Source organism: Choloepus didactylus, chromosome 18 (assembly GCF_015220235.1).
Source record: "Choloepus didactylus isolate mChoDid1 chromosome 18, mChoDid1.pri, whole genome shotgun sequence".
NCBI lineage: Eukaryota > Metazoa > Chordata > Mammalia > Pilosa > Megalonychidae > Choloepus > Choloepus didactylus.
Genome location: NC_051324.1, coordinates 56,052,210 through 56,079,594, shown reverse-complemented (window position 1 = coordinate 56,079,594; position 27,385 = coordinate 56,052,210). Strand labels below are relative to the sequence as shown.

Below are 27,385 nucleotides of genomic sequence, written 5' to 3'. Positions count from 1 at the left end.
AACACATTATGGAATTGCTCACTGCTTTATCACTTTTTTTGCTCCCCAATTCTAACAGCAATTCACTAAAACCTAGAAAATGTATATACTTCTAAAGCTCTTCGGTTAGAACTGGGCTTAGAAGGATTGTGTTGTTCTAAGACCTTCTATAAATGTCAAAATGGAATAAACTTTATATACCAATTAGAATATATTATCAATTGTTATAAATATCAAACCCAAGCAATTTGACATGGGTTTCAAGAATCACAGAAAGGACAAGCAAGAAAAAAACCAGGTTAGAAACATCACAACTTACAGTTTTCTTGACCTTCGAGACTGGAACCTGGAAAAGACAGAACATGTATGTTGATTCCAGAAGCTTCAGCTCGCTTGAAGTTTAAGCAAAGAGGGAAGAGAATTAAAAACTCACAGAATGAAAGTATCAGCAGGAGTCCAAGCCACATTTTGTCCCCTCGGGGCCACTGGAACTGCATGCTGTGAGGTAAACGGGCTGCTCGCTACGGACGCTGGGGACGCCTAGTTCTGCTTTCGGGCCATGCCTCTGGGGCAGAAGACACTTCCCACGAGCCACAGCTGTGAAACCTGCCCTGTGAAAGCAGAGGCTGCTCTGGAAACTTCTCCCAGAGCCTGCAGGGAGACTGGCCGGGCGCTGGTCAGGTAATGGCAGCCATTGCTGGAAACCGAGAACAATGAGGCTGGGGCAGGGCTGATATCTCCTCAGGAAATGACTGGTCTTCCTGAGGGGTCGCTGAACGCAGTCTCTTTGTTCCATTTATTTAGGAAAATAAAAGGGAGGGGGCACAAGGGGCATTTGACCCTCCCTGCCTCTCGCCTACATTTGGGGACCCCTGCTCAGGTGGGGTGAGGGGGTCCCTCCCCTTTTCCCTGGACACCCAGATAGATCTGTCTTTCCTCTGTCCCCCTCCCCCCCAGGGGGCTCTTTCCACAGAATATAAGTCTCGACTTCGTGCGTCTTCTGGCAAGGGCTTAAGACAGGGCTGACTTCCAGAAAATGCAGGATTTTCCAGGGAGAACTGCCACCAGGGGCACGCCGAGCTCGGAACTCTGTGGAACGGGTGGCCCTTCCTGGCCTCTGCGGTTTGTGGGTCTCCATGTTGATGCTATAGAGCAGCCCTGTGAGGCGCCCACACACTCTCCCGGAGGACTCCCTCCAGCCTGCACCCCAAAACACACAAGCCCACACCACAGTGGGCCACAGGGAGCTTTCTAAGATCTAGATCGAGTTCCTTTACTCCCATTTGAAATCTTGTAATGGCTCCCCAATGGCCTTCAGAGAAAGCCCACGTACAGCTTTCAGCACTCTGGTCCTTGTTGGCCTCTTCAGCCTGGACTCTCACCACGTCTTTCCTTGCCCCTACATCCAGCGTGCTAGCATCTGTAGTTCCCGGAACACATCATGTGTCTGTGCCTTTGCTGATGCCACTCCCCAGCCTGGTGCCCTTCCCCCTCTTCCTTTCTGGCTAATTCCTACCCATTCTTCATAACTCAGTTCAGGTGTCAACTTTTCCAGAAATTTGTCCCCAGATGGTGCTGCCCTTCCTGTGTGCCCTCTTACTTCTCTCCGTCAGACACTTTCCACAATGTGCTGTGATGCTCTGTCCTCCCCCCAGGGACTGCGGGCTCCTTGATAGCTGGGACAATGCCTGGAACCCCATGGATGACCACACCACAGTAGGAGAAGGGCTGGCTGACGACCCTGTGAATGGACACAATTCAGTGAAGGCTGCCCTGTCGGAGTTATATCATCGCTGCCCCAAGGTCCAGGGCCATGCTGTTTCTGAAATGCCACGCCCTAGTGCTTCCCTGTGGAAAGCAAAGTCAGACTTGGGCTGGGGATTACAGAAATCAACGACTTGAGCTTGACTTTTTGCTGCCTCAGGGTAAGTACCACGAAGCAATGGCTAAAAGTTGATGGTAACACAAAGTTGTGAATCTTGAATTGTATACCTGAAAGTGGTGAAAATGGGAAATTTTCTGTTGTATATCTGTTACAATAAATTTTTTAAAAACTCATATAACTGGACAACACAAAGAGTGAAACCTAATATAAACTATGGTCTTTAGTGACTAGTATAATAATAGTGGTTCATCAATTATAACAAACATACCACACTAATACAAAGTGATATTAATAGGGAAAACTGTCTGTGTGAGGAAGGGAGTATATGGGGACTTTGTACTACCTGCATGATTAGTCTCTAAATCTATACCTCCTCAAAAAAATTAATTAAAAAAAAATCAAGAAGCCATAAAATAAAAGACTGATAAATTGTGCTGCATGAAAATAGGTTGTGGTTTGAAAAAAACACAAAGCAAAAAAGAAAAGAAAGAAAGAGAAAGAGAGAGGGAGGGAGGGAAAGAGGTAGAAAGAGGGGGGGGGAAGAAAAGAGGAGAAAAGAAAAAGAAAAAAAAGAAGGAGAAGAGAAGAAGGGGAGGGGAGAGGAAGGAGTTAATTTTTATATATGTACAAGGTATGGATCCAAGTTCATTATTGTTGCATATGGATATCCAATTGTTGCAGCATCATTTGTTAAAGAGACTATTCTTTCACAAGTGAATTCTCTTTGCACCTTTTTCTGGTATCTTCATTTTGTTCCATTGTTCTGTTTGTCTGTCCTGATGCTAGGACTACACTGTTTTGATTACTGTCATTTTATAATAAATCTCAAAATCTGATAATGTTTGTTCTCAAACTTTGTCCTTCTTTTTCAGAGTTATTTTGGCCATTTTTGACCCTTTGAATTTCCATATGAATTTTAAAAACAGCTTGTCAATTTCCACAAAAAAGCCTTCTGAGATTTTGATTGGAATTGCATTGAATCTATAAATCAATTTGGGGAGAATTGACATCTAACAATATTGAGCATCCTGAGCCAGGAACATGGTATATCTCTCCATTTCTTTAGGTCTTTTTCTCAGCAATGATCTGTGGTTTTCAGTGTACTTTTCATGATAAAACTTTGTGTGTTTTCTGGTTTTTAAATCATGTGAGGGTATTGCCTATTAAAAATTAAGAAAGTAAATTTTAAAATAAGAGCTGTGCCTGAGGGGCTGCATCCACCCCTGTCCAGCCCAGACAGGACTGAAGGGTCACCTTACACTGAGGCCCCAGGAGCTGGGTCCATGAGGGCAGTTTCCTCCCTGGAGATCTTCCCCCATCACTCTTGTGGTCTATCTCGCTTGCTCTCACTTCCCCTTCCACAAGAAACACTCCTTCTGGTTTTTGTGAAAATCTCTTCCTCTTCTCCCCGGCCTCGCCTTGATTTAAGAGCTGAAGTACATATTCTCCATCATTTATCTTATTTGTTGGAAAGATGACTGTGTGATGTGTATTAAACTGGTATTAATGATCTTGAATCCCCAAAACTTGTAAACATGTTTTCCTTAAACATCTGAAAATAGAATGCAAATAAACTGAGAAAAATACCAAAATATTGTAAATGTGTTGACCACAAATAGAATGTAAACAAATTGAGAAAAAATGGGTTTTGGTAATAATGGAAACCAGATATTTATGCAAAGAAATGCCATGGCCTGGCTTTATGCCAGCCAGATGGGCACTTCTTATAAAAACCCAGTGTCGACGCTGCCACAAGCATCGGTTGAGGCAGATTGACATCCAGTGTCCGACCCCTGGCTTCAATGCCCAAGCTGAGATGTGTGGCCAGTCCTGCTGACGCACTGCAGTCACATCAGCGCCTCCCGCCCTTGGCTTTGGATCCACTACTCAGTGACCGTGTTGGACCTAAAGGAATCCACCTGCCGTGCAGCGGCACTCAGGCCGACAGACTTTAAAGATTCTAATCTCCTCCACCTTTAAATGTGATGTGAGCCCTGACCTGGCTCCTGTGCATTGGGCATATTGACAGCTTACGATGAAGGATACCAATAAATGGCACTGAGCATTCAAACTGGAGTCAAGGCTTACTTTTTTTTTTTAGCTTTTATCTGATTGAGGGCATATCTTTTTTTTAAGTTCAGTTTTATTGAGATATATTCACATACCATACAATCACCCATGGTGTACAATCAGCTGTTCACAGTACCATCATATAGTTGTGCATTCATCACCCCAATCTATTTTTGAACATTTTCCTTACACCAGAAAGAATCAGAATAAGAATAAAAAATAAAAATAAAAAAGAACACCCAAATCACCCCCACCCCACCCTATTTTTCATTTAGGTTTTGTCCCCATTTTTCTACTCATCCATCCATACACTGGATAAAGGGAGTGCAATCCATAGGGTTTTCACAATCACACTGTCACTCCTTGTAAGCTACATTGTTATACAATTGTCTTCAAGAGTCAAGGCTACTGGGTTGGAGTTTGGTAGTTTCAGGTATTTACTTCTAGCTATTCCAATATATTAAAACCTAGAAAGTGTTATCTATATAGTGTGCAAGAATGTCCACCAGAGTGACCTCTTGACTCCATTTGAAATCTCTCAGACACTGAAGCTTTATTTGATTTCATTCCGCATCCCCCTTTTGTTCAAGGAGATGTTCTCAGTCCCACGATACCGGGTCCACATTCATCCCCGGGAGTCATATCCTGCGTTGTCAGGAAGATTTACACCCCTGGGAGTCGGGTCCCACGTAGGGGGGAGGGCAGCGAGTTCACCTGTTGAGGTGGCTCAGTTAGAGAGAGAGAGAGGGCCACATCTGAGCAACAAAGAGGCACTCAGGGGGAGACTTGTAGGCACAATTATAAGCAGGTTTAGCCTTTCCCTGCAGCAACAAGCTTCACAGGGGCCAGCCCCAAGACAGAGGGCTCAGCACATCACGAGGCTTACTTTTGATTTTGATCTGCTTTAGGTTTATATGACGTCATGCTCTTTATACATTATTTGTAAAATAGAAGTGTCTTACTAAAAATTAAAAACGTACAACTGGAATGTTTCCTATTTCGCTATTTAAAAAATAATAAATTGCATGACTTTTTATTTGTGTGTAGCCCTCTCATATCGTCCCCCTTCCTATCTCTGGTCCTCAGTGGAGGCCTTGATCAGGGAAGGAAAAAAAAAAGTGGTCCAACAGTTTTAGCTCCTCAGTAACTATTCAAGGAACTTACTCCCACATTGCCAATTTGGGAACCCCAGCTGCACCCACTGGGCTTAGCAAGTTCACCCAGGAACATGCTTCTCCCACAGCTGCTCCCTTCTCCCCCTCGTCGGTCAAAGGGAATTGAAGGACATACAGTGGTTTCTATGTTCTGTGCTCCAGCCTTCCAAATACCAGTAAGTAACACAAATCTGAATCAGAGCAATTAACTGCTCGAGAAAGCTGCCCGCTGGGATAAACCACAGGAAGCGTTTTTTTCTGAGTGTCTCGGGGTGCGGTGAGGGGAGGAAGGGTGGGTCAGGCAGGCAGTGGCCACGTCCGAGAGCTACAGGCACCAGGCAGGACAGGCCTCCCATCTATTTCATGACTTTGGTGATTGGAAATCAGATACGAGGCCATTTTCCCAGCGGATGACAGCGGGTTGAATGAAGCGTGGAGAGGAGACAAGCAGGAATCATCATCAATTCACTGGGTTTGGGAGTCACCCCAATCAGAGACTGGGCCTGGACTAACACGTGACCCAAAAGCCTGATGTTCCAGTCTCTTCTGTGCTGTTAAATAGCTTACATGCTTTAAGACTCAATTTCCTCACCTCTAAATTGAGAATTATATGCCCACTCTACCCACTCCACAGGCTTGTTGGGGAGAGCAAATGAAAGCCAGCATTTGGAAGCATGTTCAACTGGCAGAGCCCAATAAGAACATAGCAATAGAAATACCAGTAATATAACAATAGTTGGTCTAGTTTGGACCCCAGCCTGCCCCATCTGAATTTCCACCTTGTTATCTCAGCAATGTTAATGAGCTCAAGCAGATGGGCTCAATTCCCAAGAAGCAGCCAGGCAGCCCAGCCCCAATGCCCACCTGTGTGGGCATTTTGCTTTTGTGATCCCCTTTCTCCAAAAAAAAATTTTTTTTAATTTCGTTTCACAACTGCATGGGTATAAAGACAAATTTATTAATATTATATATTAGAACAATGATTTGACCTAAATGTTATATACATCATGCTCCTTGAACACTTATCACTGCCATGTACATTTCCTAAGAACAAGAATACTCACTTATGTAATCACCCTAAGTGCAAGTTATCAAGTTCAAGAAATTTAACATTGATATCAAACTTGCATTCTGTGCATTCCAATTTTGTCATATTTCCCAATATTTTTTATGTGCCCTTTTCTTAACAACTTTTGAACAAGAGGCCCTGAACGGGGCGGGGGGGACCCGCAAAGTGTATAACGGTGCTGCATATGCCCTTGGGCTAGAAAAGGAACAAATGAGATGAAGCAGATGGAAGGGCTCCCCAGATTATCTTCTGATTTCTTCTTCCCAGCTTTAAGCCATTCACGAATTCAGCAGAATGCCACCAGAGTCCTCATTCAAATCATTAATAAAAATATCCAGTAGGAGAAGAATGTAGAGAGAGCCCTTTGGCATCCTACCAGAGATTTCCTCCAGGCTCACCCTGATCAGAATTTGTTGGGTAGAATTATCAACAAGCTACAAATCACCTTACTCAACTATCATTTACCCCACTCTTCTCTGCGAGGCTTCTAGGACCTCCATGAGAATTTGTTGGATGTCTTGATAAAATCCAGAAACACTGGCAATCTATACATTCATTAGCTGGCAGCTACTTTTTATTATTCAATTTTATTGAGATATATCCATACACAATACATTCATCCAAAGTGTACAATCAACTGTTGATTGTACCATCATATAGCTGTGCATTCATCACCACAATCAATTTTTGAAATTTCACTACTCCAAAAAAATAAAAATAAAAATAAGAATAAAAATTAAAGTAAAAAAGAACACCCAAAATATCCAATTCTCCCCTCCAAATTATTCATTTAATTTTTGCCCCCATTTATCTACTCATCTGTCCATACACTAGATAAAGGGAGTATGAGCCACAGGTTTTTCGCAATCACATGGTCACACCATGTAAGCTACATAGCTATACAATCGTCTTCAAGAATCAAGTCTTATGGGTTGCAGTTCAACAATTTCAGGTATTTCCTTCTAGCTATTCCAATACACTAAAAACTAAAAAGGGATATCTATATAACTCATAAGAATAGCCTCCAGAATGACCTCTTGACTCCATTTGAAATCTCTTAGTCACTGAAACTATTTTGTTTCATTTCTTCCCCCACTTTTGATCAAGAAGCCTTTCTCAATCCCACAATAACAGGTCCAGGCTCATCCCCAGGAATCATGTCCCATGTTGCCAAGGAGATTTACATCCCTGGGAGTCATGTCCCACATATTGGAGAGGGTAGTGAGTTTACCTGCAGAGGTGACTTAGAGAGAGGCCACATCTGAGCAATGAAAGAGGTTCTCTGGGGGAGACTCTTAGGCACAATTATAAGCAGACTTAGCCTCTCCTTTGCAGCTACAAGCTTCATAAGGGCAAGCCCCAAGATCGAGGGCTCAGCCTTCTAAATTGGTAGTCCACAGTGCTTGTGAGAATATCAGTAATTTCCCACATGGGGAAGTTAAATGTTTCCAAAATTTTCCCCAGTCCCTCAATGGAGCTTTGCAAATACATTTTTATTCTTAGATGGCAGCTACTTTTTAATTCTACCATAGCAGCAGTAAAGCTGATTAATAATAATAAACAAAAATGATAGGGCTTAGTTTTTGCTCTCACTTGCTCTTTTCTCTCTAGATGAAGTGAGTCTTGTTAAAATAAGTGGAAACCCTTTTTGGTTTATCATAAGAGCACAGAGAAATTCCTGCCAGTGACAACTCCTGAGGAAAAAAAATAGTCATAGTTTCTCTTGAGATCAGCAAAATGAATTTGAAATACAAAAAATGACTTTGGTTTAAAGTACAGGCAGTTTCCAGCTTATAATCAGGCTTTGGTCCAGAAGTTGCCTTTTTTTGGTCATTTTTTTATTGTGAACTTTAACACATATACATAACAGTGACAACTTTCAAAGTACGCTCCAACAAGTAGTTAGAGAGCAAATTTCAAAGAATGCTAGGGGTTACAATTCCACGGTAGGAGCCCTGGGGCCCAGGACCTTCCCCAAGGGCCTTGAGGACTGTGTACACAGCCGCTTGTGTGACCTAGGTCAGTTCAGGTTTGACCTACTCTCCTTGTAGGATCAGGCCTCTGGCACTAAATGTAATCTATAGCTTACCTCCTCCCTGAAACTCCCGGAGGCTACAAAAGAATCTATAATCCTCCCCTCTTCCCTGTTGACTATAATCGATCCCTTCCTACATCACAAGACAACCCCGCTACTCTCACACCCATTGGAATGTCTTAGTCCTAACTCTACAAACCACTCCCTGGCACCCCCTGCTTTTGCAGAGTATCTTCATGTTGAGCTCTGAACCCACTGCCATTCAGAGCAGCTCCTGAATCCAGGGCAATGTGACCGACTTCCATTTCCTTGTAAATAAACTCTGAATAAAAGCACATATCTCAGAAAGAGCCTGGCATCTTCTTTAGTCTTTCAGCTGCAAAAGCCTCCTTGGGCTGTGACATTCACAACTTATTTCCATTATTGTAAAATATAATATGTATACAGAAAGGTGTTAACTTTCAGAGTACAGCTCAACAAATAGCTGTAAAGCAAATTTCAAAGAATGTTATAGGTTACAGATCCACCGTTTCAGTTATTTCCTTCTAGCTTTTCTAATACTTTAGCATCTTATTTGTATAGTTTCAGTATTCGTCATCTTTTGTCAAATTCTATCTTATCGGTTGCTACCCATTCCTCTTGTTTAATCACTTTCTGGATCCTTAGGGGTGTCTAGGCAGTGAGCACCCTAACTTGTTCATATTGAAACGGGGTGTCAATAGTATGGGGAAGGGGGCTGCATCTGATTGTTGATCTTAAAGAGGCTATTGCCTCTGGGTTTTAGGACTTGTCTGGCATAGGAACACTCTGGTGGATTTAAATCAGAAGTTGCTTCTCAAGTTGGCTATTAAGCAAACGCTAATGTGCTCAAAAACAATCTGACGCACATTGATCAGGCTCTCTGGTCTGCCCCCCAAACCATTGTTCCATGATGAAGTTGAAATTGCACTATTAGCAGCAATACAGTTATCCCTTCCACATTGCAGGGGTTAGGGGCACAGGGCCCCAGAGATCTGGAAAATCCCTGTAAAATTTTTTGGCCCTCCATTCATACTAGAGAAGTCTTCAGCCAGTTCTTTCAGGGTTTCAGGAACTCCCTAGCTGCCTGTTGATCCGCAGATGTTACCTCTCCTGTTACTTTTACATTGCATAGGCTAAATCCTTTTAAATTTTCAAGCTTGACTTTGCTGGACTGAAAATCCGTAGCGGTAGACTCTTCACCTTCATTTTCCTTTAGGAACTTAGCCTTTTCTCTTATGATGCCCGAATCTACAGGAATGCCTTTTTTGTAACAATCCTGCACCAAAAAGAATGTTGCACTTTCTACGGAAGAGAGATGGGGATCTCATGGTTTATGCAAATTCTTTGCATTGTTGATGTAGCTGCAGAAAGGACTTCCTGGATTTCCTTCTCTTTTTTCTTCCTATGCCTTACAGTGGACTAATCAACACCTTAATGTTGGCCAACCACAGCAGCTGTTTTCCAGCTTCTGCAAAATTCCCCCAAAATTCCCATTTAATGTTTACACCAACCCGCGATATATGGAAACCGTGATGGGGAAAGTTGAGATGTGGAAGGGATATCTTATGAATCCTCATCTGACATGCTGATCAAAACTCTCCCGCTCTGAGATATCAGGCATTTCTAAGGAATCATCTTTGTAAATAAAAATGATCACATTTGAGTCCCTAGATGAAATGTAGTGGGGAAATCAAGAATCTCTAGGGCTAACTCCAGGCTAATCTCTAAGGCCTGGACTCACAGTGATCAGAGGGGAATCAACACTAATACATCTGCCCCCACAAGATTGCATCAAAGATAATGGCATTTTGGGGGACATAATACATCCAAACTGGCACAGGTGTGCTGACATTTTAACTCAGATCAACCAAGTCATTGTTGAATCTGTCATGTAATGTAGCTCTTGTAACCAAACTAAAAGCAGATCAAATTCAAAGGGAAACTTAGCACTCGAAAGCAGGTCCAATGTAACTCTAGTTTGAATGTTCAGTGCAATTTATTGGCCTCCTTCATCGTAAGCTGCCCATATGCCCAACGCACAACAGCCACAGGTTCAGGGTGCACGACACATTTAAAGGTGGAGGAGATCAGAGCTGCAGGTGGATGCCTTTAATGAGCAGGCTTCGGAGCCAGGTGCTCCCAAGTTTCCAAGGCTGTGGGCAAGGAGTGGGGGTCCCCGAGCTGAAGTGAGAGGGGCCTCGAGCTTCTGCACAGCTCAGCGCAGTGTGGCAGCCAGGGTCAGTGACCCAGCTCTGCCTCGACCTAATGCTCACCAAAGCGGCGTCTGCACTGGGTATTTTTAAGTACCCATCTGGCTGGCATCAAACCAGTCCATATTATTTCTTTGCAAAAATGTCTGGTTATCACTTATTACAAAAACATATTTTTCTCAATTTGTTTACATTTTTTCTGTGGTCAACATGTTTACAGTGTTTGGGGGATTCAAAATTATAAATATTTTAATACGCAACAGAGTCCCAGCTCACCAGATTGCAGGTTCCTCCTTATAAAGCCAGTGTGGGTTTCAACATAATAAAGTTCTACTGGGGTTTGGGCAACTTTAAAATGCTGTGGTTTGATTTACTTAATATCAAATTAACAAGTATCAAGAAATATTGGGAACGACTTTGAAGGGGACCAAAAAAATTCTGGGTGACTTCAATGAAAACTAGCCAGGGTCTTCCAGATCATCTATCTGATCCTATGGGATATTTGCGCCTTTTATAGTCTTTAAGCTACTTTGAACCTTCGTGTAAGCTGTAGAATTCTCATAGTAATGTAGTAATTCATATCCTTAGAAATGCAAATTGCCCTAATAATATTGACCAATTTTACCTCTCAATATCTTACTGGTTCCTCGTTAATTAATGAGTTGAATAAAATATTTGACACATGGTTCATTTTATTTTTGCATGAGAGTTACGATTTCACCCCTTAAAATTTATTCTTTAATGACAAAAAATATACAAATAATAGGGGGGATAAGGGGTATGGGATGGTTTGGGTATTCTTTTTTATATACTTTTTAATGTATTTTTTATTTTGGAGTAAGGAAAAGGCTCGAAAATTGATCTGGCGATGTATACACAACTATTTGATGAAACTGAGCACCACTGATTGTATACTTTGAATGGATTATATGGTGTGTGAGTATATCTCAATAAAATGGCATTAAAAAATTATTCTTTAACATATCCTCCCACCATGGAGCTTTATTTCAATGGTAATAGCTAATACTTAATTCAGTGCTTAGAACTTCTCATGGATTATCTCAAATAACCTATGAATCATACTATCATTGTCTTCATTTTACAGGAGAGAAACCAGACTCTCAGAGAGTTTAGTATACTTGCCCAGGATCCCACAGCTAGTTTAAGTGGTGAAGTGACTTCGGGATCCTGGCTGCCAACTGCAGCCCTGAGCTCCTAACTCCTTGCACAGTGGCTCTAGAAGAAAAACATTTCAGGTCTTGTTGAAATGCCACACAATAGAAAAATCTTTGGCCTAGAACAAAGATCGAAGGGGTCACAGTCTGAAAAAAGTTGAAATATTACAGAATATGAAATATTTATTCCCCAAGGTTATTCTAGGATATAATCCTTCACTTTGCTCTATACAACTGTCTTAATATTTCCTGTTTCTTTAAAGCTTCTTTACCTGATTAAACAAAATTAAAATAAACAGATTCATAAAACAGGCAGCCAAGTTGAGGTATGAGAATATGCACAGGAAATGGTGCTTCTAGACAGAAATGAGATCCACATGATTTAGGACCGAGCCAGGAGCCTGCATAAACACATTTCTAATATTAAGAACACATGTGGGTCTCCAAACAGTCCCTCACAAATCTAAGGATCTGCTTTAATTAGCACTGTTTAAAAATGGACCAGTTGCCCAGAGAATTATTTTCACACAAAAACCCATGCATGAATGTTCACAACATTTAGATAGATGGATAGACAGATAGAATGACATGGAAAATGTTCAAAAATGTTAAAATTGATGGATCTAGGTATCTGGGGGGATAGAGGCTTGTCGGAGTTCTCTGTATGGGGTTGGTACTATTTTAGTAACTGTCCTGTAAGTTCCAAGATATTTCAAAATAAAAATGCTTTTAAAAATATATCAAAAAATGTATAGAACTTGTGGTGTTGAATGCACAAATATATGATGAAACTGTGAACAACTGTGCACTTTGGATGATTGTATGGTATGTGAATATATTTCAATAAAATTACATTAAAAATGTATAGAACTAAATACATACATGCAAATGAGTACAAGTAAAACTGGGGAAATATGAATAAGCTGGGTGGATTTATTAATGTCAATATCCTGGTTGTGATCTTAAGAATATATATATATTTTTAAATTAAATTCAGTTTTATTGAAATATATTCACATACCATACAATCATCCATGGCGTACAATCAAGAATATAGTTTTGAAAAACATTATCTCGGGGGAAACTAGGCAAAGTGTACAAAGGATCTCTTCGTATTATTTCTTATAATTTCACGTCAGTCTACAACTATGTCAACAAAAATTTCAATTGAAAAAAAAAAAATGGACCAGTTCCCCGTCAGTGAAGGAGTCGAGGGCTGGTTGGGGTCCCTGCCCCAGACACTGTTCAGGAGACGACCGCCCTAGGTGACCCCAAGGCCATCAGCTCTCCAGTTCTCCTGGGGTCTTAAGGGGAGTGAGACCCCTCAGACTGCTGAGGAGAGAGCTGGGCATTGCGTGGAAGTCCTTCATTTCCCCTGGCCCCAGTATCAAGCAGAGTGAATAAGCAGAAATTGGAATATTCTCAGAGAGGTCCATTCTGCCGTACCAAGCAGCAGCCGCGAGGTGAGCTGTTCTACAGCCTTTGACAAGGCCTCCTCCATCACCATCTGCTTTTCTCTAAGGGCCAGGGCTTCCCTGGGATCCAGGTGTCCCGACCGCTCTGCTGACAAAATAAAGCAAGAATTTTTCACACCACTACTTAAAACCTGGAAGAACCATGTTGGTCTCCAAGGATAAGAAATAGCAAACATGCAACAAATAAGGGGAAGTTCTAGGTAGACAGCCAAAAAGAGCGTTTTGCATCTAGGAAAGGTCTTGGATGTTAAAGGAGGTGAAGCGGATTTTTGAAAATTATTCTAGAGATGCATGGAAATGTCCCAGTGCCTAAATGAAATGTTTCCCTTCCTGATAATTTCAAGGCCAGTTCAGCAGAAAATTATTGTTAGATGGACCACTCAAACAGTGAAATGGGTAAATGTGAGGTGCCCAGCCCTCACGACTTCCCTCAAAGAATGAGGCCCAGAGAGGGATCCCTGGGTCAACTTGCAGAGAAGGACCCTGAGGCCCTGAGCTTGCCTGATGGGGATCTTCCTTCACTATCTATGGGATCCCTACATCCCAGGATCTGACACTAGCCTCTCAGGGTGGTCCTGAGTGCTGGATCAACCCCGCGGAGCCAGGCCTCACCAGGCCTCCAGCTGATGAAGCTCGCAAATCATATGGATGCAGACAGGACAGTAATGACACCGGTGTGAGGCCTCCCCTGCATCCTCATCTCCCTCCACCCCACCTCCCTCCATCCCACACCTCCCTCCTCCCCACTTCCCTCCCCTTCATCTCCCTCCACCCCTCCCTCCTTCCTCCCCTCCATCTGCATCCCTTAACCTACAAAAACAGATGATTTGGTGGTCCCCATAAGTGGGTGGGTGCTGGTAATGCAGGGGTTCCTCCCTGTCTGTAATTGCCTCTGCCGGGCTCTCACAGAAGGCTTTGAATTTAACTTTTCTGCCACCTCACACCATGCTACCTGCTCCTGCCTGTAAATCCATTTTTAGGACCCGGTTAGGAAAGCTGAAGGAAGGGGAAAGCAGGGCCCCCAGTTCAGCCCTGGAGGCCACATTGTTCTCACACCTGCATTGTTCTTGCTGCCCGGCTCACCCCGAAGGTCCCTGCGATCCCTGGGGAATCAAATGGGATTGTTTTTCCCAAGATCGGGCTCCTCAGGTGTGAGAGGTGGTTCCTGGACGGCGTGGGTTACTGTGGCATTTCTGCAACAGGAAAAAGGAAGGAACTTGTGAGCCGCGCAGGAAGGGCGTCAACATGCCCCCGGCCAGCGGCCCCGGGAAGGGAAAAGGGCTCGATTTCCATGGTGACCAGTCCGCGGGAAGCCGGCAAGGGAGCGTCGGCAGGAGGATTTTTCCCTTCCCCTGGCTCCCGCCAAACTCTTTCCAACACCAGAGTCGCTCAGGTGCTGGGCGCCCCTCCAGGCTGAGCCTCTGGAGCGCAGGCAGAGGAAGGAGGAGGCGTCGCTGAGAAGCCGGTGCTGCCCGGCGCTGGAGGAGGGGAAAGGCTTTGGGTTGCTCTTTAGCCTGACTGCAGGCTAAAAGCTCCCTGAGCTTTCCCAGGAAGGGAAGGGCCAGGGAGAACCAGACAGAGCCCGGATATCTGGGTGGCCTCATGCATTCTTTTTTTTTAATGCAATTTTATTGAGATATATTCACACAGCATAGAAACCATCTGAAGTATGCAATCACTGGCTCAAAGTAACATCACATAGTTGTGCATATACCCGTGATCAAATTTAGAACATTTTCATTACTCCAGAAAAAAAAGGAAAAGAAAAAGAAAAAAGAAAACCCAGATCTTCCCATACCTCTTAATCCCCCGCTATTATTGACCCATAGTATTGGTGTGGTACATTTGTTACTGTTGATGGAAGAGTATTAAAATAGTACTGTTACCTATAGTACATAGTTTGCAATAGGTACATTTTCCCCCAAAACCCCTCTATTATTAACTTCTTGTAATAGTTAACATTTGTTCTAGTTCATGAAAGAACTTTTTCATATTTGCGCAGTTAGTCACAGACATTGTCCACCACAAGATTCACTGAGTTATACATTCCCGTGTTTTAACCTCCAACTTTCCTTCTGGTGACACACGTGACTCTGAACATCCCCCTTGTGGCAGCCCCTGGCCTGAGCAAAACAGGCCTGTGGAACTTTTTGTTGCATAGCAGTCTGCGTGACCTGGGCAGCTAGTGTTTAACCTATCATCTTTGTAAACCAGTAAAGAGAAAATGGTAAATTAACCTTAAAATGTAACTTTAAAACAGGAAGTAGGCAGAAGGTGAGAAACTCTTGGTCTCACAAAGGAGAAGGTGTAAATGGTCCCCAGACCTCCCGCTGCCAAGTATTGATAGTTTCCTTCCTTTTTGACACTCTTGTGGTTATCTATCAATCGTCACCACCCCCCCCACCCCCCATGTCACAAGACTCTGTTCCTGTACCCTTAGGAATGTCTTTGTCTCAAACCCTTATAACTGGCTTACTGTCCCCTTTAATCATGCGGTCAACTTCCCTGCAAAGCGGTACCCATCCAGCACGAGAGAGCCATTATGATCTCTATACCGACTTCCCACCCTGTAGGTAAGCCCTGAATAAAAGCTCATGTCTCAGAACGTGGCTGGTATCTTCTTTGGCCTCTGAACTGACAAAGCCCCCATGGGCCGCAACACCCCTCTCACCACACTCACGCACAGTTCAGCACTGTTAGGTATTCTCACAACAATGCGCTACCATCACCTCTGTCCATTTCCAAATGTCTGAGCTCAACCTAGTTAAACATTCGGCTCATATTAAGCAACTGCTCCCCATTCTTTCACCTCATTCTTTAACCTGTGTGAGGATGAAGGGCAGGCCCGTGCCTCTTCCTCCATTACTAAGATACTCACAGCCACCTATATGACCAGGCAATAGGACCCCCTCCACCCCCACTCTGCCAGGGGGGAAGCATTAAAACTTCCCTCTCCTAATCACTGTTAGTAACCAAATCTCACAGGAAACTCCATTGTCACAAACCTTTATAAGTGCCCCCCCCTTGGCACTCCTCTCTCTCCCTCTCTCTCTCTCTCTCTCTCTCTCTCTCTCTCCCTCTCTCTCTCTCTCTCTCTCCGCCTCCCTCCCTCTCCCTTTCTCTCTCTCTCTCTCCCTCTCCGTCCAGGATGGCAGAATGCTGACTTCACTCTCCCAACCTGCTGCCATGAGGAAAAACCACCTCCTGTTTTGTAAGTCCCTAGTTAAACTCATGGGTAACTCTGTTCCAGGCGTGTTCTTTGGTCTTGGGGCTAATCTGGATTGCAACATTTGGCACATCAGCTGGGAGACCAACGAACTGCCTGCCGTGACAGGCATGATGAGTCCTGGGAAAGGAGACAGAGCTGGGGGAATCTGAGGATGTGGGGAGGGGTGGCAGCCCTCCTGGATGAGTGGGGGCCACCAAGGGAGTATGGCAATTCCCAGAACTGGATTGCTGGTTCTCCTGCAACAGGGGAACTTAAGTTAGAAAGAGACGTGTGGATAGCCCAAGCAGATTTGAAGGGTGCATTAAATGAGAGGCTGTGCCACGTAGTTAAAGTTTAGAGACATTAGCACAATGGTACGCTAGAGAGGGTGCAAGCTGCCCAAAGGCATATCTTGACTTCTCCTAACTGGGATCCCAAAGTATGGGACCCCATTGATTTTTCTTCAGAAGAGGGTGAGCCCATCTGACTGAGAACATGAAATTGAGGAAAGTAAGCATGTTCATCCTCTGCTCCAACAAAAGATCAAAACAGAACAAATACACCCTGATCCCAGGCAGATGGGGATGGTGCTGTACTACTACTGTCTTAGCAGCACCACCTGATCAAAAGATGCTGGTTCCGAGTATGACTTCCGGGGATGAATGTGGACCCGGCATCGTGGGACTGAGAGTATCTTCTTGACCAAAAGGGGGATGCAAAATGTGACGAAATAGTTTCAGTGGCTGAGAGATTCCAAATGGAGTCGAGAGGTCACTCTGGTGGACATTCTTATGCACTATATAGATAACACCTCTTAGGCTTTAATGTATTGGAATAGCTAGAAGTAAATACCTGAAACTACCAAACTCCAACCCAGCAGTCTGGACTCCTGAAGACAATTATATAATAATGTAGATTACAAGGGGTGACAGTGTGATTGTGAAGACCTTGTGGATCACACCCCCTTTAGCTAGTGTATGGATGAGTGGAGGAATGGGGATAAAAACTAAAGGACAAATGGGGTGGGATGGGGGGATGATTTGGGTGTTCTTTTTTCACTTTTATTTTTTATTCTTGTTCTGGTTCTTTCTGATGTAAGGAAAATGTTCAGAGATAGATTGTGGTGATGAACGCATAACTATGTTATCATACTGTGGACAGTGGATTGTATATCATGGATGATTGTATGATGTGTCAATGTATTTCAATAAAACTGAATTTAATTAAAAAAAAAAAAAGGTGCTGGTTCCAATGTGCGATTATACTGCCACTGAGTTATGGGAAATTGGGAATCAATACAGACAAAAACCTAAAGAAATTTTACCAAATTGGCTGCTGCACCTGTGGGACATTGACAGGGAATACTGCTTTCAGGATGTGAAATAAGCAAATTGGACTCTATTACCACTCACCCTTCCCTCTGCCAAAGTATATATTCCTTAGCCACCGACCTGAGTCCAGCTCACTATTAAATTGGCTAGTGACTCAGTGTAAAGAAACTTAGCCCAATGTGGGGGACATGTCCCAGGTCACCCCCTCCCCCATTGGAGCACACTTGGTGAATTACAAGATATACTAAAGGGGCTAGGAATGAAACATGCAGTTTATACTGCTAACTTTGTGGGACCAGATAATGAAATTTTCACCATGGGCATAAAAAATGCAATCTTACAAAGTGCCCTGAATCAGTGGTACGGGATACTGGTGCCCATTCTTAGCACATTGGTGGGGCAACCCATCTCCAGGGCTGCCCAATAGTAGCAGATCTAGGAGAATCTGAATGCCTATGGCTAAAAGGGGCTGGAGTCAGGGTTACCGGCCATGCTCCAAAAATACATGCCAGTCCAAGCTGTGTGTCATGCAGAGAGATGTAGGCTAACCTAATGGCCACTGGCACTAAAATTGAAGATATTGATAGACAGGTGTACCCTGTGCTAGTAAGGTTAGAATACGTTATCAAAAGAGCAGAGATACACCAAATTTAGAACCAGATCACCAGAGAGAGACGCAATCTCTGGTCATAAAACTTGGCCCTTACAGCATAAAGAAACCCCCACTCCCCTTGCCAAGAAGTCATGGCAAGCCCCTTTTCCCCTCATACAGGGGACAGGTCAAGACCCACAAATAAAAGCTATATATGGGGACACTGGGGATCAGAGGCTGCATATTGAGTTAACTATTTTCTTGTCTCCTCTAATGAACATAAAGTTTCAGCACTAGTGAATACTGGACCAAAATGCACCCCAATATATGGAAAATAGCCACAGCCTAAAGGACCTATGTTAGCCATCACCAGGTATATAGAGGCCAAAGTATTAAAGCAACACAACAATCACTAATGCAGATTGGCCAGCTACCACCTCAAAAGTACACAGTGTACATATCTTCTATTCCAGAATATCTATTAGAAATTGATACTTTGCAGAATATCACTGTGCAAACTACTGTAGGGGAATTCCTCCTCCTGTGCTGAGTGGTCAAAACCATCCAAAAAGGACATGCTAAGTGGTCACTGGTAAAGATACCCTCCCCTAGATGCACAGTAGCAGTGTGTCAGTATAAGTTGCCAGGGGGACATCAAGAAATTACTGCTACCATCAAAGAATTAGAGAGAGTGGACATTATAGTCCCTACTCACAGTCCGTTTAATACTCCAGTCTGGCCAGTAAGAAAAACTGATGGAACCTGGAGAATGACTATTGATTACATACAGCCTAACAAAGTAACTCTTCCTTTGTTTGCAGCTGCACCAAATATAACTACTTTATTACAGATTATAAGTATGAAATTAGGCCAGTTTCATTTTGTATTAGACCTTGCTAATGCTTTTTTTAGTATCTCCCTAGACCCCTCCAGCCAGCCTGCATTCACCTTCATGTGGAAAAAACAACAATGGGCACTTGCTGTGCTACCACCAGGATATCTTCATGGTCCCACTATTTGCCATAGTTTGATAGCACAAGACTTTTAAATGTGGAAACCTCTGGCAGAGGTCACTCTCTTTCATTATATTGATGATATGTTGACAGGTAACTTTCTTGCAGAATTGGAAACCACCACTAAGACTATTCCCTCTGCTGCTGTTGAAAAAGTGCAAAATTACCCCATTCCACCAACTCCTAAACAGCTTATGGTTTTTCTTGGTTTGTTAGGTTATTGCAGACTGTTAAAATCCCATTTAGTGCAGATTCTGAAACCTTTGAATGCCCTAGTCAGGAAAGGAAAAATATGGGAATGGGAGGTTCCACAGCAGGCTGCTTTTGAAAAAGAAAAACGGGCTATTGCACAGGCTCAGGCTTTATGGGGGATGGACCCAGATATGCCTTGTGAATTTGACGTGATCAGTACCAACATTGGTTTTGGGTGGGGCTTGTGGCAAAGGCAACAGGCAAAGCGAGTTTCCATTGGCTTTTGGTTTCAGCTCTGGAAAGGAGTCAAACTGTGGTAAAGTCCCTTAGAAAAACAACTGTGTGCTGCCTATAATGCCCTGCTGCAAGTTGAAGGACTGACCCCAAATGCCCCCTATCACTGTGCACTGCCATTCCCATAAAGGGTGGATAAAAAACACAGCAACTCAACTGCATTCAGAGAGTGCTCAGCTGAGCATGCTGATAAAATGGAAAGCCTATCTGCTGCAATGCAGTGTCTTTAACAACAGCCCCTTAAGTGCAGAAATGCATGATATTCTAGGGCCAGTTTCCTATGTAAAACAGTGCTTGCCCCTCCCTGCTGAAACTCCTGAGATGGCTGTTTCTGTGCCCAACAATAACGGATGTGGCAATATGCCAGAGTCTGCACGGTATACTAATGGACCAGCACATGGGCAGCCTGCCACTTGGATGGCAGTAGCCATGATGGACACTATATGGTGGGGAAATGGGACTATGCAAAGCAGCCAATGGGCTGAATTAAGGGCTGTATGGATGGTTATTGTTCACAAACCAGGAGATGCACTAACTACTTGCACTGACTCTTTACCTGGCAATATCAAAGCAGATGCTTTAGCAAAAATTCATAGCCTGGAGCCAACATTGCACAAGGCTGCTGGATGGCTACATAGGAAAACAGGACACAGAGAAAACCAGACTCTGGAGGCTGGCACAGCAATTCCAGTTGCCCATCCAGAGGCAACAGCTGAAAGACCTTGTGGATGCCTGCCCCTCCTGCTTGCTGTGACGAACAAGAATGCTCTGTTGTCAACTCGGCCACATTGACCACGAGCAGATCCCAGTCACCAAATGACAAGTAGACCACATTGGGCCCGTTCCCTTATTTGAGGGTGCAAAATATGCCTCTATAGCCGTAGACACAGCTACTGGGCTGTTACTGGCCTTCCCAGTAGGAAAAGCCAACCAGAGGGCTGCACTACGTAGCCTAGAGAAATTAAGTGCTTTCTTTGGGGTCCCCACAAAGAGGGACCCCTTTTACTGGACAATTAACCCAAGCATGGGCTACTGAACATGACATCTTACAGACATTGCATTTGCCATACAATCCCGCAGCAGCAGGGTTAATTGAAAGAATGAATCAGCTTTTAAAAGAGCAGGTAAAAGATGACAAACAATCTTTGTGGTAGTGGACCCGTTGGTTATACCCAGCCCTCACCAGCCTCAATTCATGACCTTGAGCAGCTGCCCCGGCTCCCACTGAGTTGGTAACTGCAGGATCCATGCAAGTGCTGCCAGGTAAAAGGACTGGCAATGTTACAACCACAATGAGGTAGTGAAAATAATTTGCTTTTGCCTGTGCCAGAAGCATTAGAAATTGAGGAAAATTAAGTTGATTGGCCACAGTCCTGGCCAATGCAGCCATGCTGGCTGGGAATCCTAAGCCCACGGGGTATTGGGGTCACCTAAGATTTAAAATATATATAACCAACCTGGGACACCCCCCAAACCTCAAGGTACTGCATGTATGACTTTGTGGACACTTATTATGCCTAAGCTAACCACAGATTTAACTCCAGAAGACTCCCTGCAATTGCAGAGGGGAAAAGTGTGATATCCAAAAATCCCTTATAGCACCCCTTCCCCAGGAACTCTTCTGTCCACTAATGAAAACTTAGCTTGTATATCAGTAGGAATTACCCCTTAAAGTTCCCCTAAACCCTTTCTTTTCACCCATAGCACCCTAGGGGCCTCAGCAGTAAACTCATGCCCACAATTGAACCCAATGTCGGGTTTGCATGTTCTTGCCACCTTTAGGTGCTACCAGTGTTTCTTGGACCATAACCCCGGTGAATTGGACTATGTGGAACTTCCTGCTGGTCTGGCAGAATTCAGTGGATCAGAATAAGCACAGATTTTATAGTTGTCAGTAGCAGCTGTTTGTGGGGTTGTTATTTCTGTACGGGGGGGGGACCCATAGTGTTCTGTTTTCTCTTATCCTGCAATGTCTGTCCTATGGTCAATGTAGTCTGTTACGTGGGGGTGGACTGTGAGGACCCCGGGCCCAGGACCCTGCCCCCCCTCCATTATTGAGATACTCACAGCTGCCTACATGACCAGGCAACAGGCCCCTCCCCCCAGGGGGAAAGCATTAAAACGTCCCTCCCCTAATCACTGTTAGTCACCAAATCTCACGAGATCCTGTTGTAACCAAATCTCATGGGAAACTCCATTGTCACAAACCTTTATAAGCCTCCTCCCCCTTGTAGTGCTAATCTGTGGGATACAGGCCTTTAAACAACCACCTTTGATTATGTTCGCCTTCAACGTGGCACTGATACTTATAATCCCATTAATGAACAATCATCATCCCTGTCAATTCCCATACATTTAAGTTCAACCTCATTAACATGTCTGTACATATTAGGTAATCACTACCCCTTCGCTAGCTTCTATCTCTAGGTCCCCTAAATTGTACATTTTAAGACATCATTACAATAATGTAATGTTTTACATTATTCAGGGAGTCCACATTAGTGGTAACATACAATATCTCTCCCTTTGTGTCTGACTTATTTCACTCAGCATTATGTTCTCAAGGTCCATCCATGTCGTCACATGTTTCAGGACCTCATTTCTTCTCACTGCTGCATAGCATTCCATTGAATGTATGTACCACATCTTGTTTATCCACTTGTCTGCTGAAGGACCTATAAGTTTTGATATGTTGTGTTCTCATTTTCATTCATCTCGAGATAGTTACTGATTGTTCTTGCAACTTCTGTTTTAACCCACTGGTTGTTTAATAGCGTGTTGTTTAACCTCCATATATTTGTGCATTTTCTGGTTTGCCATTTGTTATTGATTTCCAGCTTCATTCCATTATGATCAGAGAAAGTTCTTTGTATAATTTCAGTCTTTTTAAATTTATTAAGACCTGTTTTGTGCCCCCCGCATATGGTCTATCCTGGAGAATGTTCCATGAGCACTTGAGAGGAATATATATCCTGCTGTTTGGGAGTGCAATGTTCTATATAGTCTGTTGGGTATATTTCATTTATCATATTATTTAGGTTCTCTGTTTCCTTATTGATCCTCTGTTTAGATGTTCCATCTATTGGAGAAAGTGGTGTGTTGAAGTCTCCCACTATTATTGTAGAGTTGTCTATTACTCCTTTCATGTACTTTGGGGAAACTTGATTAGAAGCATAGATATTTATGATTGTTATTTCTTCTTGGTGAATTGCCCCTTTTATTAATATATATATTGTCCTTTTTTTAGCTCGTATAGCATTGTTGCATTTTAAAGTCTATTTTGTCCCAGCCTACTTGTGGTTACTACTTGCATGGAATATCTTTTTCCCGAAAGTGAAACTTTCAACCTATTTGTATCTTTAGGTCTAGGATGAGTCTCTGGTGAACAGCATATAGACAGATATTTTTAAATCCATTCTGCCAATCTGTTTCTTTTTATTAGTGAGTTTAATCTGTTAACACTCAAAGATATTACTGGAAAGGCAGTTCTTGATACAACCATCTTATCCTTTGGTTTTAATTTGTCAGATCTATTTTTTCTCTCTCTCTCTTTTAATCCTTTGTTACCCTTATGAATACTCTTCAATTCTGTACCCTCCTCCAGACCTCTCTCTCCTGTCTTTTCTTTCCAGCCAGCAGAACTCCCTTCAGTAGTTCTCATAGGGCCAATCTCTTATGAACGAACTCTCTTTCAGCTTCTGTTTATCTGTGAATATGTTAAACTCTCCCTCAATTTTGAAGAACTGCTTTGCTGAATAGACAATTCTTGATTGGCAATTTTTCTCTCTTAGTATCTTAAATATACCATACCACTGCCTTCCTGCTTCCGTTGTGTCTGATGAGAAATCAGCACTTAGTCTTATTTGGCTTCCCTTGCATGTGGTGAATCGCTTTTCTATTGCTGCTTTCAGAATTATCTCCTTCTTTTTGGCATTTGGGAGTCTGATTAGTGTGTGTCTTGGAGTAGGTCTATTAGGATTTATTCCATTTGGAGTATATTGAGCTTCTTGGGTTTGCAGATCTATGTCTTTTACAAGGGTTGGGAATTTTTCAGCCATTATTTCTTTGAATATTCTTCCCGGCCCTTTTCCCTTCTCTTCTCCTTCTGAGACACCCATGATGCATTTTTTTTTTTATCTTCATTTTATTGAGATATATTCACATACCACGCAGTCATACAAAACAAATCGTACTTTTGATTGTTTACAGTACCATTACATAGTTGTACATTCATCACCTAAATCAATCCCTGACACCTTCATTAGCACACACACAAAAATAACAAGAATAATAATTAGAGTGAAAAAGAGCAATTGAAGTAAAAAAGAACACTGGGTACCTTTGTCTGTTTGTTTCCTTCCCCTATTTTTCTTTTTTTTTTTTTTTTTTTAAATCATTTTATTGAGATATATTCACATACCACGCAGTCATACAAAACAAATTGTACTTTCGATTGTTTACAGTACCATTACATAGCTGTACATTCATCACCTAAATCAATCCCTGACACCTTCATTAGCACACACACAAAAATAACAAGAATAATAATCAGAGTGAAAAAAGAGCAATTGTCCTTCCCCTATTTTTCTACTCATCCATCCATAAACTAGACAAAGTGGAGTGTGGTCCTTATGGCTTTCCCAATCCCATTGTCACCCCTCATAAGCTACATTTTTATACAACTGTCTTCGAGATTCATGGGCTCTGGGCTGCAGTTTGACAGCTCCAGGCATCCACCACCAGCCACCCCAATTCTTTGGAGCCTAAAAAGGGTTGTCTAAAGTGTGCTAAGAGTGCCCACCAGAGTGACCTCTCGGCTCCTTTTGGAATCTCTCTGCCACTGAAGCTTATTTCATTTCCTTTCACATCCCCCTTTTGGTCAAGAAGATGTTCTCCGTCCCACGATGCCGGGTCTACATTCCTCCCCGGGAGTCATATTCCACGTTGCCAGGGAGATTCACTCCCCTGGGTGTCTGATCCCACGTAGGGGGGAGGGCAGTGATTTCCCCTTTCAAGTTGGCTTAGCCAGAGAGAGAGGGCCACACCCATGATGCATTTTTGTGAGCTCTGTGTTGTCAACAATTTCCCCGAGACCATGCTCAAATTTTTCCATTATTTTTCCATTTGTTCAAATTCGGTTGATCTGTCTTCTAGTTCACTGATTCTTTCTTCTGCCTCTTCAAATCTGCTGTTGTTTGTCTCCAGTATATTTTTAATTTCATCTACAGTGTCTTTTATTTACATAATGCCTGTTATTTTTCTATGTATTCTTTCAAATTCTTCTTCACACATTTCTAGTGTCTTCTTAATATCCTTTATCTCTTTAATAACATTTTTCTTCATTTCTTTGAATTGATTCAGGAGATTAGCTTTCACACCCTTGATTAGTTATTCCAGATTCTGTATCTTTTCCAACTTTTTGATATGTTCCTTTGAATGAGCCATTTCTTCTTGAGTTTTAGTATGTCTTTTGATTTTTTGCTGATATCTGATCATCTGATTATGCTGATGTGTCTATTCTGAAGGTCAATTTCTCTCTCTTGTCCAGGATTTAGTTGTTGCCTGGCTTTGTACTGGGCACTGCTTTGCAAGGTGGGTCATCAGTGTCTCTCAGCCAGAACAGGGCTGGGTACCCCTACAAGGGGTGTAGACAAGCTCTGATGGGGCTGGGAGAGGGTCTGAAAAATTTTCTCCTGCACTTTCCAGTCTGCCCAGCAGATGGCGCTGTTTGGTGACTGAATTTTCCTCAGAAGCTGTTTACCTCCCGGAGCCTAGGGCCTCTGACCCGGTGAGGCTGAAACTGGGGGGTTCCTGTGCCCCCACTTAGCTGGCCAAAACCTGGCTAAGTGTGGGGCTGTGTCCCCTTCTACCTGGGACGGAGGATTCCCCCAGCTGCTCCAGTGTGCATCCATCCCCCAGGCAAGAATTGGGCCACCCACTGCCGTTTCCCTCAAGGGTGGGGGATGGACACCAGGTGTTACAGTCTCTGTCCACATTTTCTCAGACTCTTTGTCCCTCACTGACCTGGGCCTTGAGATGTCCTCCCCTTTCCCCTGAGTCCCCAAACAGTTGATTTGGGCAGTTTCTGCCTGGCTACTTGCTGCTTTTGGGAAAGATTCTGCCATTCCCTCCTCAATCTTTCATTTTGGAAACTCCTCCTTGTTGCCCTTTTGTATTCCACCCTCCCCAGCAGCCTGAAACCAGCTAGGGGTCTCTGTGTCTGGATATAGGTGGGGGGTCCGTCCCACTGCTGCGAGAGTTTATAGTCTGTGTCCCCAGTGGGAGGTGGGAGGGATCCCAGCTGCTGCCTCTGGGCACCTCCCAAGCTGTGTGGACCGAGTGAGGGGGAAGGGAGAGAACCAGTGGGTTCAGGATGGAAGTTTCCTACCTGATATGTTTCTCTTTCTTCAATTCAGCATCTGTGGGATCCTTCTTCAGTCTTTACCTTCCTCCAGAGTTCTGAAGACGTGAGAATTGTCCTCTCTTTCTGCTGAATCTCTGGGGAGAGGTTTCCAGTAGCTGTCTTACATTGTCATATTGATGACATCCTACATGCATTCTTACCTTGCATTACCCTGCCTTCTGCCTTTCACACTACGTTAAATATGTGAGGCCCACAATGCAGAAAAGGAAACAGGACTGGTGAGAGTAAAGGACGTGCAGGAGACAGCTCACCAAGTTGGTGGAGTACCATCTGAGACTATTTCTCTTGAAAAATTGGACTATTTTCCCCAAAGAAAATCCCAGTTTTTTTTTTTTAATGCTCTGAAATACCATTTGTTCCAAGCCTCATCCATAAATCTTCATTGTGCCATGTTCTCTTGCCTCTTACCTTTGCATATGTTGTTCCCTCTGCTTGGAATACCCCTCCCTCTTCCTTGGTTGGCTAATTCCCCAGGGAAGATCCCTGAACCCTTCTCCCAGTGCCTCAGATGCCTCTTTTTTTCTGGGATCCCATAGAACTTATCAAACCATATCATGAGGAAATGGAGTAGTAGTAAGAGAAAGGCTCTTCTAGGACCAGACAAGCTGTGTGAACTTGGAGAGCTTACTTAACCTCTCTGGGCCTCAGTTTCCTCATAGGCAAGACGGGGAGCATGGTAATAACTCCCTTACAGTGTCTGTATGGATTAGATATAAACACACCTAAAACTCTTAGAAAGTGCTGGCACACATAGTGCTCAATACTAACCACTTAAGAACTAACTTTCTTAAGCAGGGACCAACTCTCATGCACATCTCCAGATCCAGATGCTTCAGTGGTAAGTGTGTCTTCAGCAAACATAAGTCAAACAAACTCAATTCATGGGGAGTCTGTCTCCCAGCTACCATATGTGCACCAGGCACCATGCGATGGGTAAGTCCCTCCAAGCCTAGGCCCAGGTAGCCAAGACCTGGTATTTTGCCAGCAAAGCTGTGACACACCTCCCGACCTCCTGCCCTGCCCCCACTGGGCCTAGAGAAGGTCCCCGGCTTTCAGCCTCTCCAAGGTCACCCTGTGATCTGTAAACACCAGCATATTAATCCACATACCTGCAACCCAGAGGCCACGTAGATGACAAAAGACAAACCACATGCCAAACAGCCACACTGTGGTAATGGTGGTAACACATCTCGATGCAAATACTTTGACCAAGCCTGTTTGTTTCTCCTGACGAAGCTGCTCACCTTACCCCTTGTGC

The 27,385-nt window shown here is 43.4% G+C and overlaps 1 protein-coding gene across 6 annotated transcripts in view; it reads right to left on the bottom strand.

The window, feature by feature from the left end:
* PECAM1 (platelet and endothelial cell adhesion molecule 1) overlaps positions 1 to 26,211 on the bottom strand; it is an 87,451-nt gene extending 61,240 nt beyond the window's left edge. For 3 of the 6 annotated variants that reach the window (XM_037807962.1, XM_037807964.1, XM_037807965.1), the window contains exons 1-2: positions 413 to 716; positions 299 to 325 (exon numbers count right to left, since the gene is read on the bottom strand). In XM_037807962.1, coding sequence (XP_037663890.1) covers positions 299 to 325; positions 413 to 476 — 91 coding nt within the window. In that variant the 5' untranslated portion in view covers positions 477 to 716. Of the gene's footprint in view, positions 1 to 298; positions 326 to 412; positions 717 to 26,091 lie in introns of those variants that run through there. The other 3 variants (XM_037807961.1, XM_037807963.1, XM_037807960.1) reach the window with 3 other exon arrangements.
* Between the last annotated feature and the right edge of the window lie 1,174 nt (positions 26,212 to 27,385).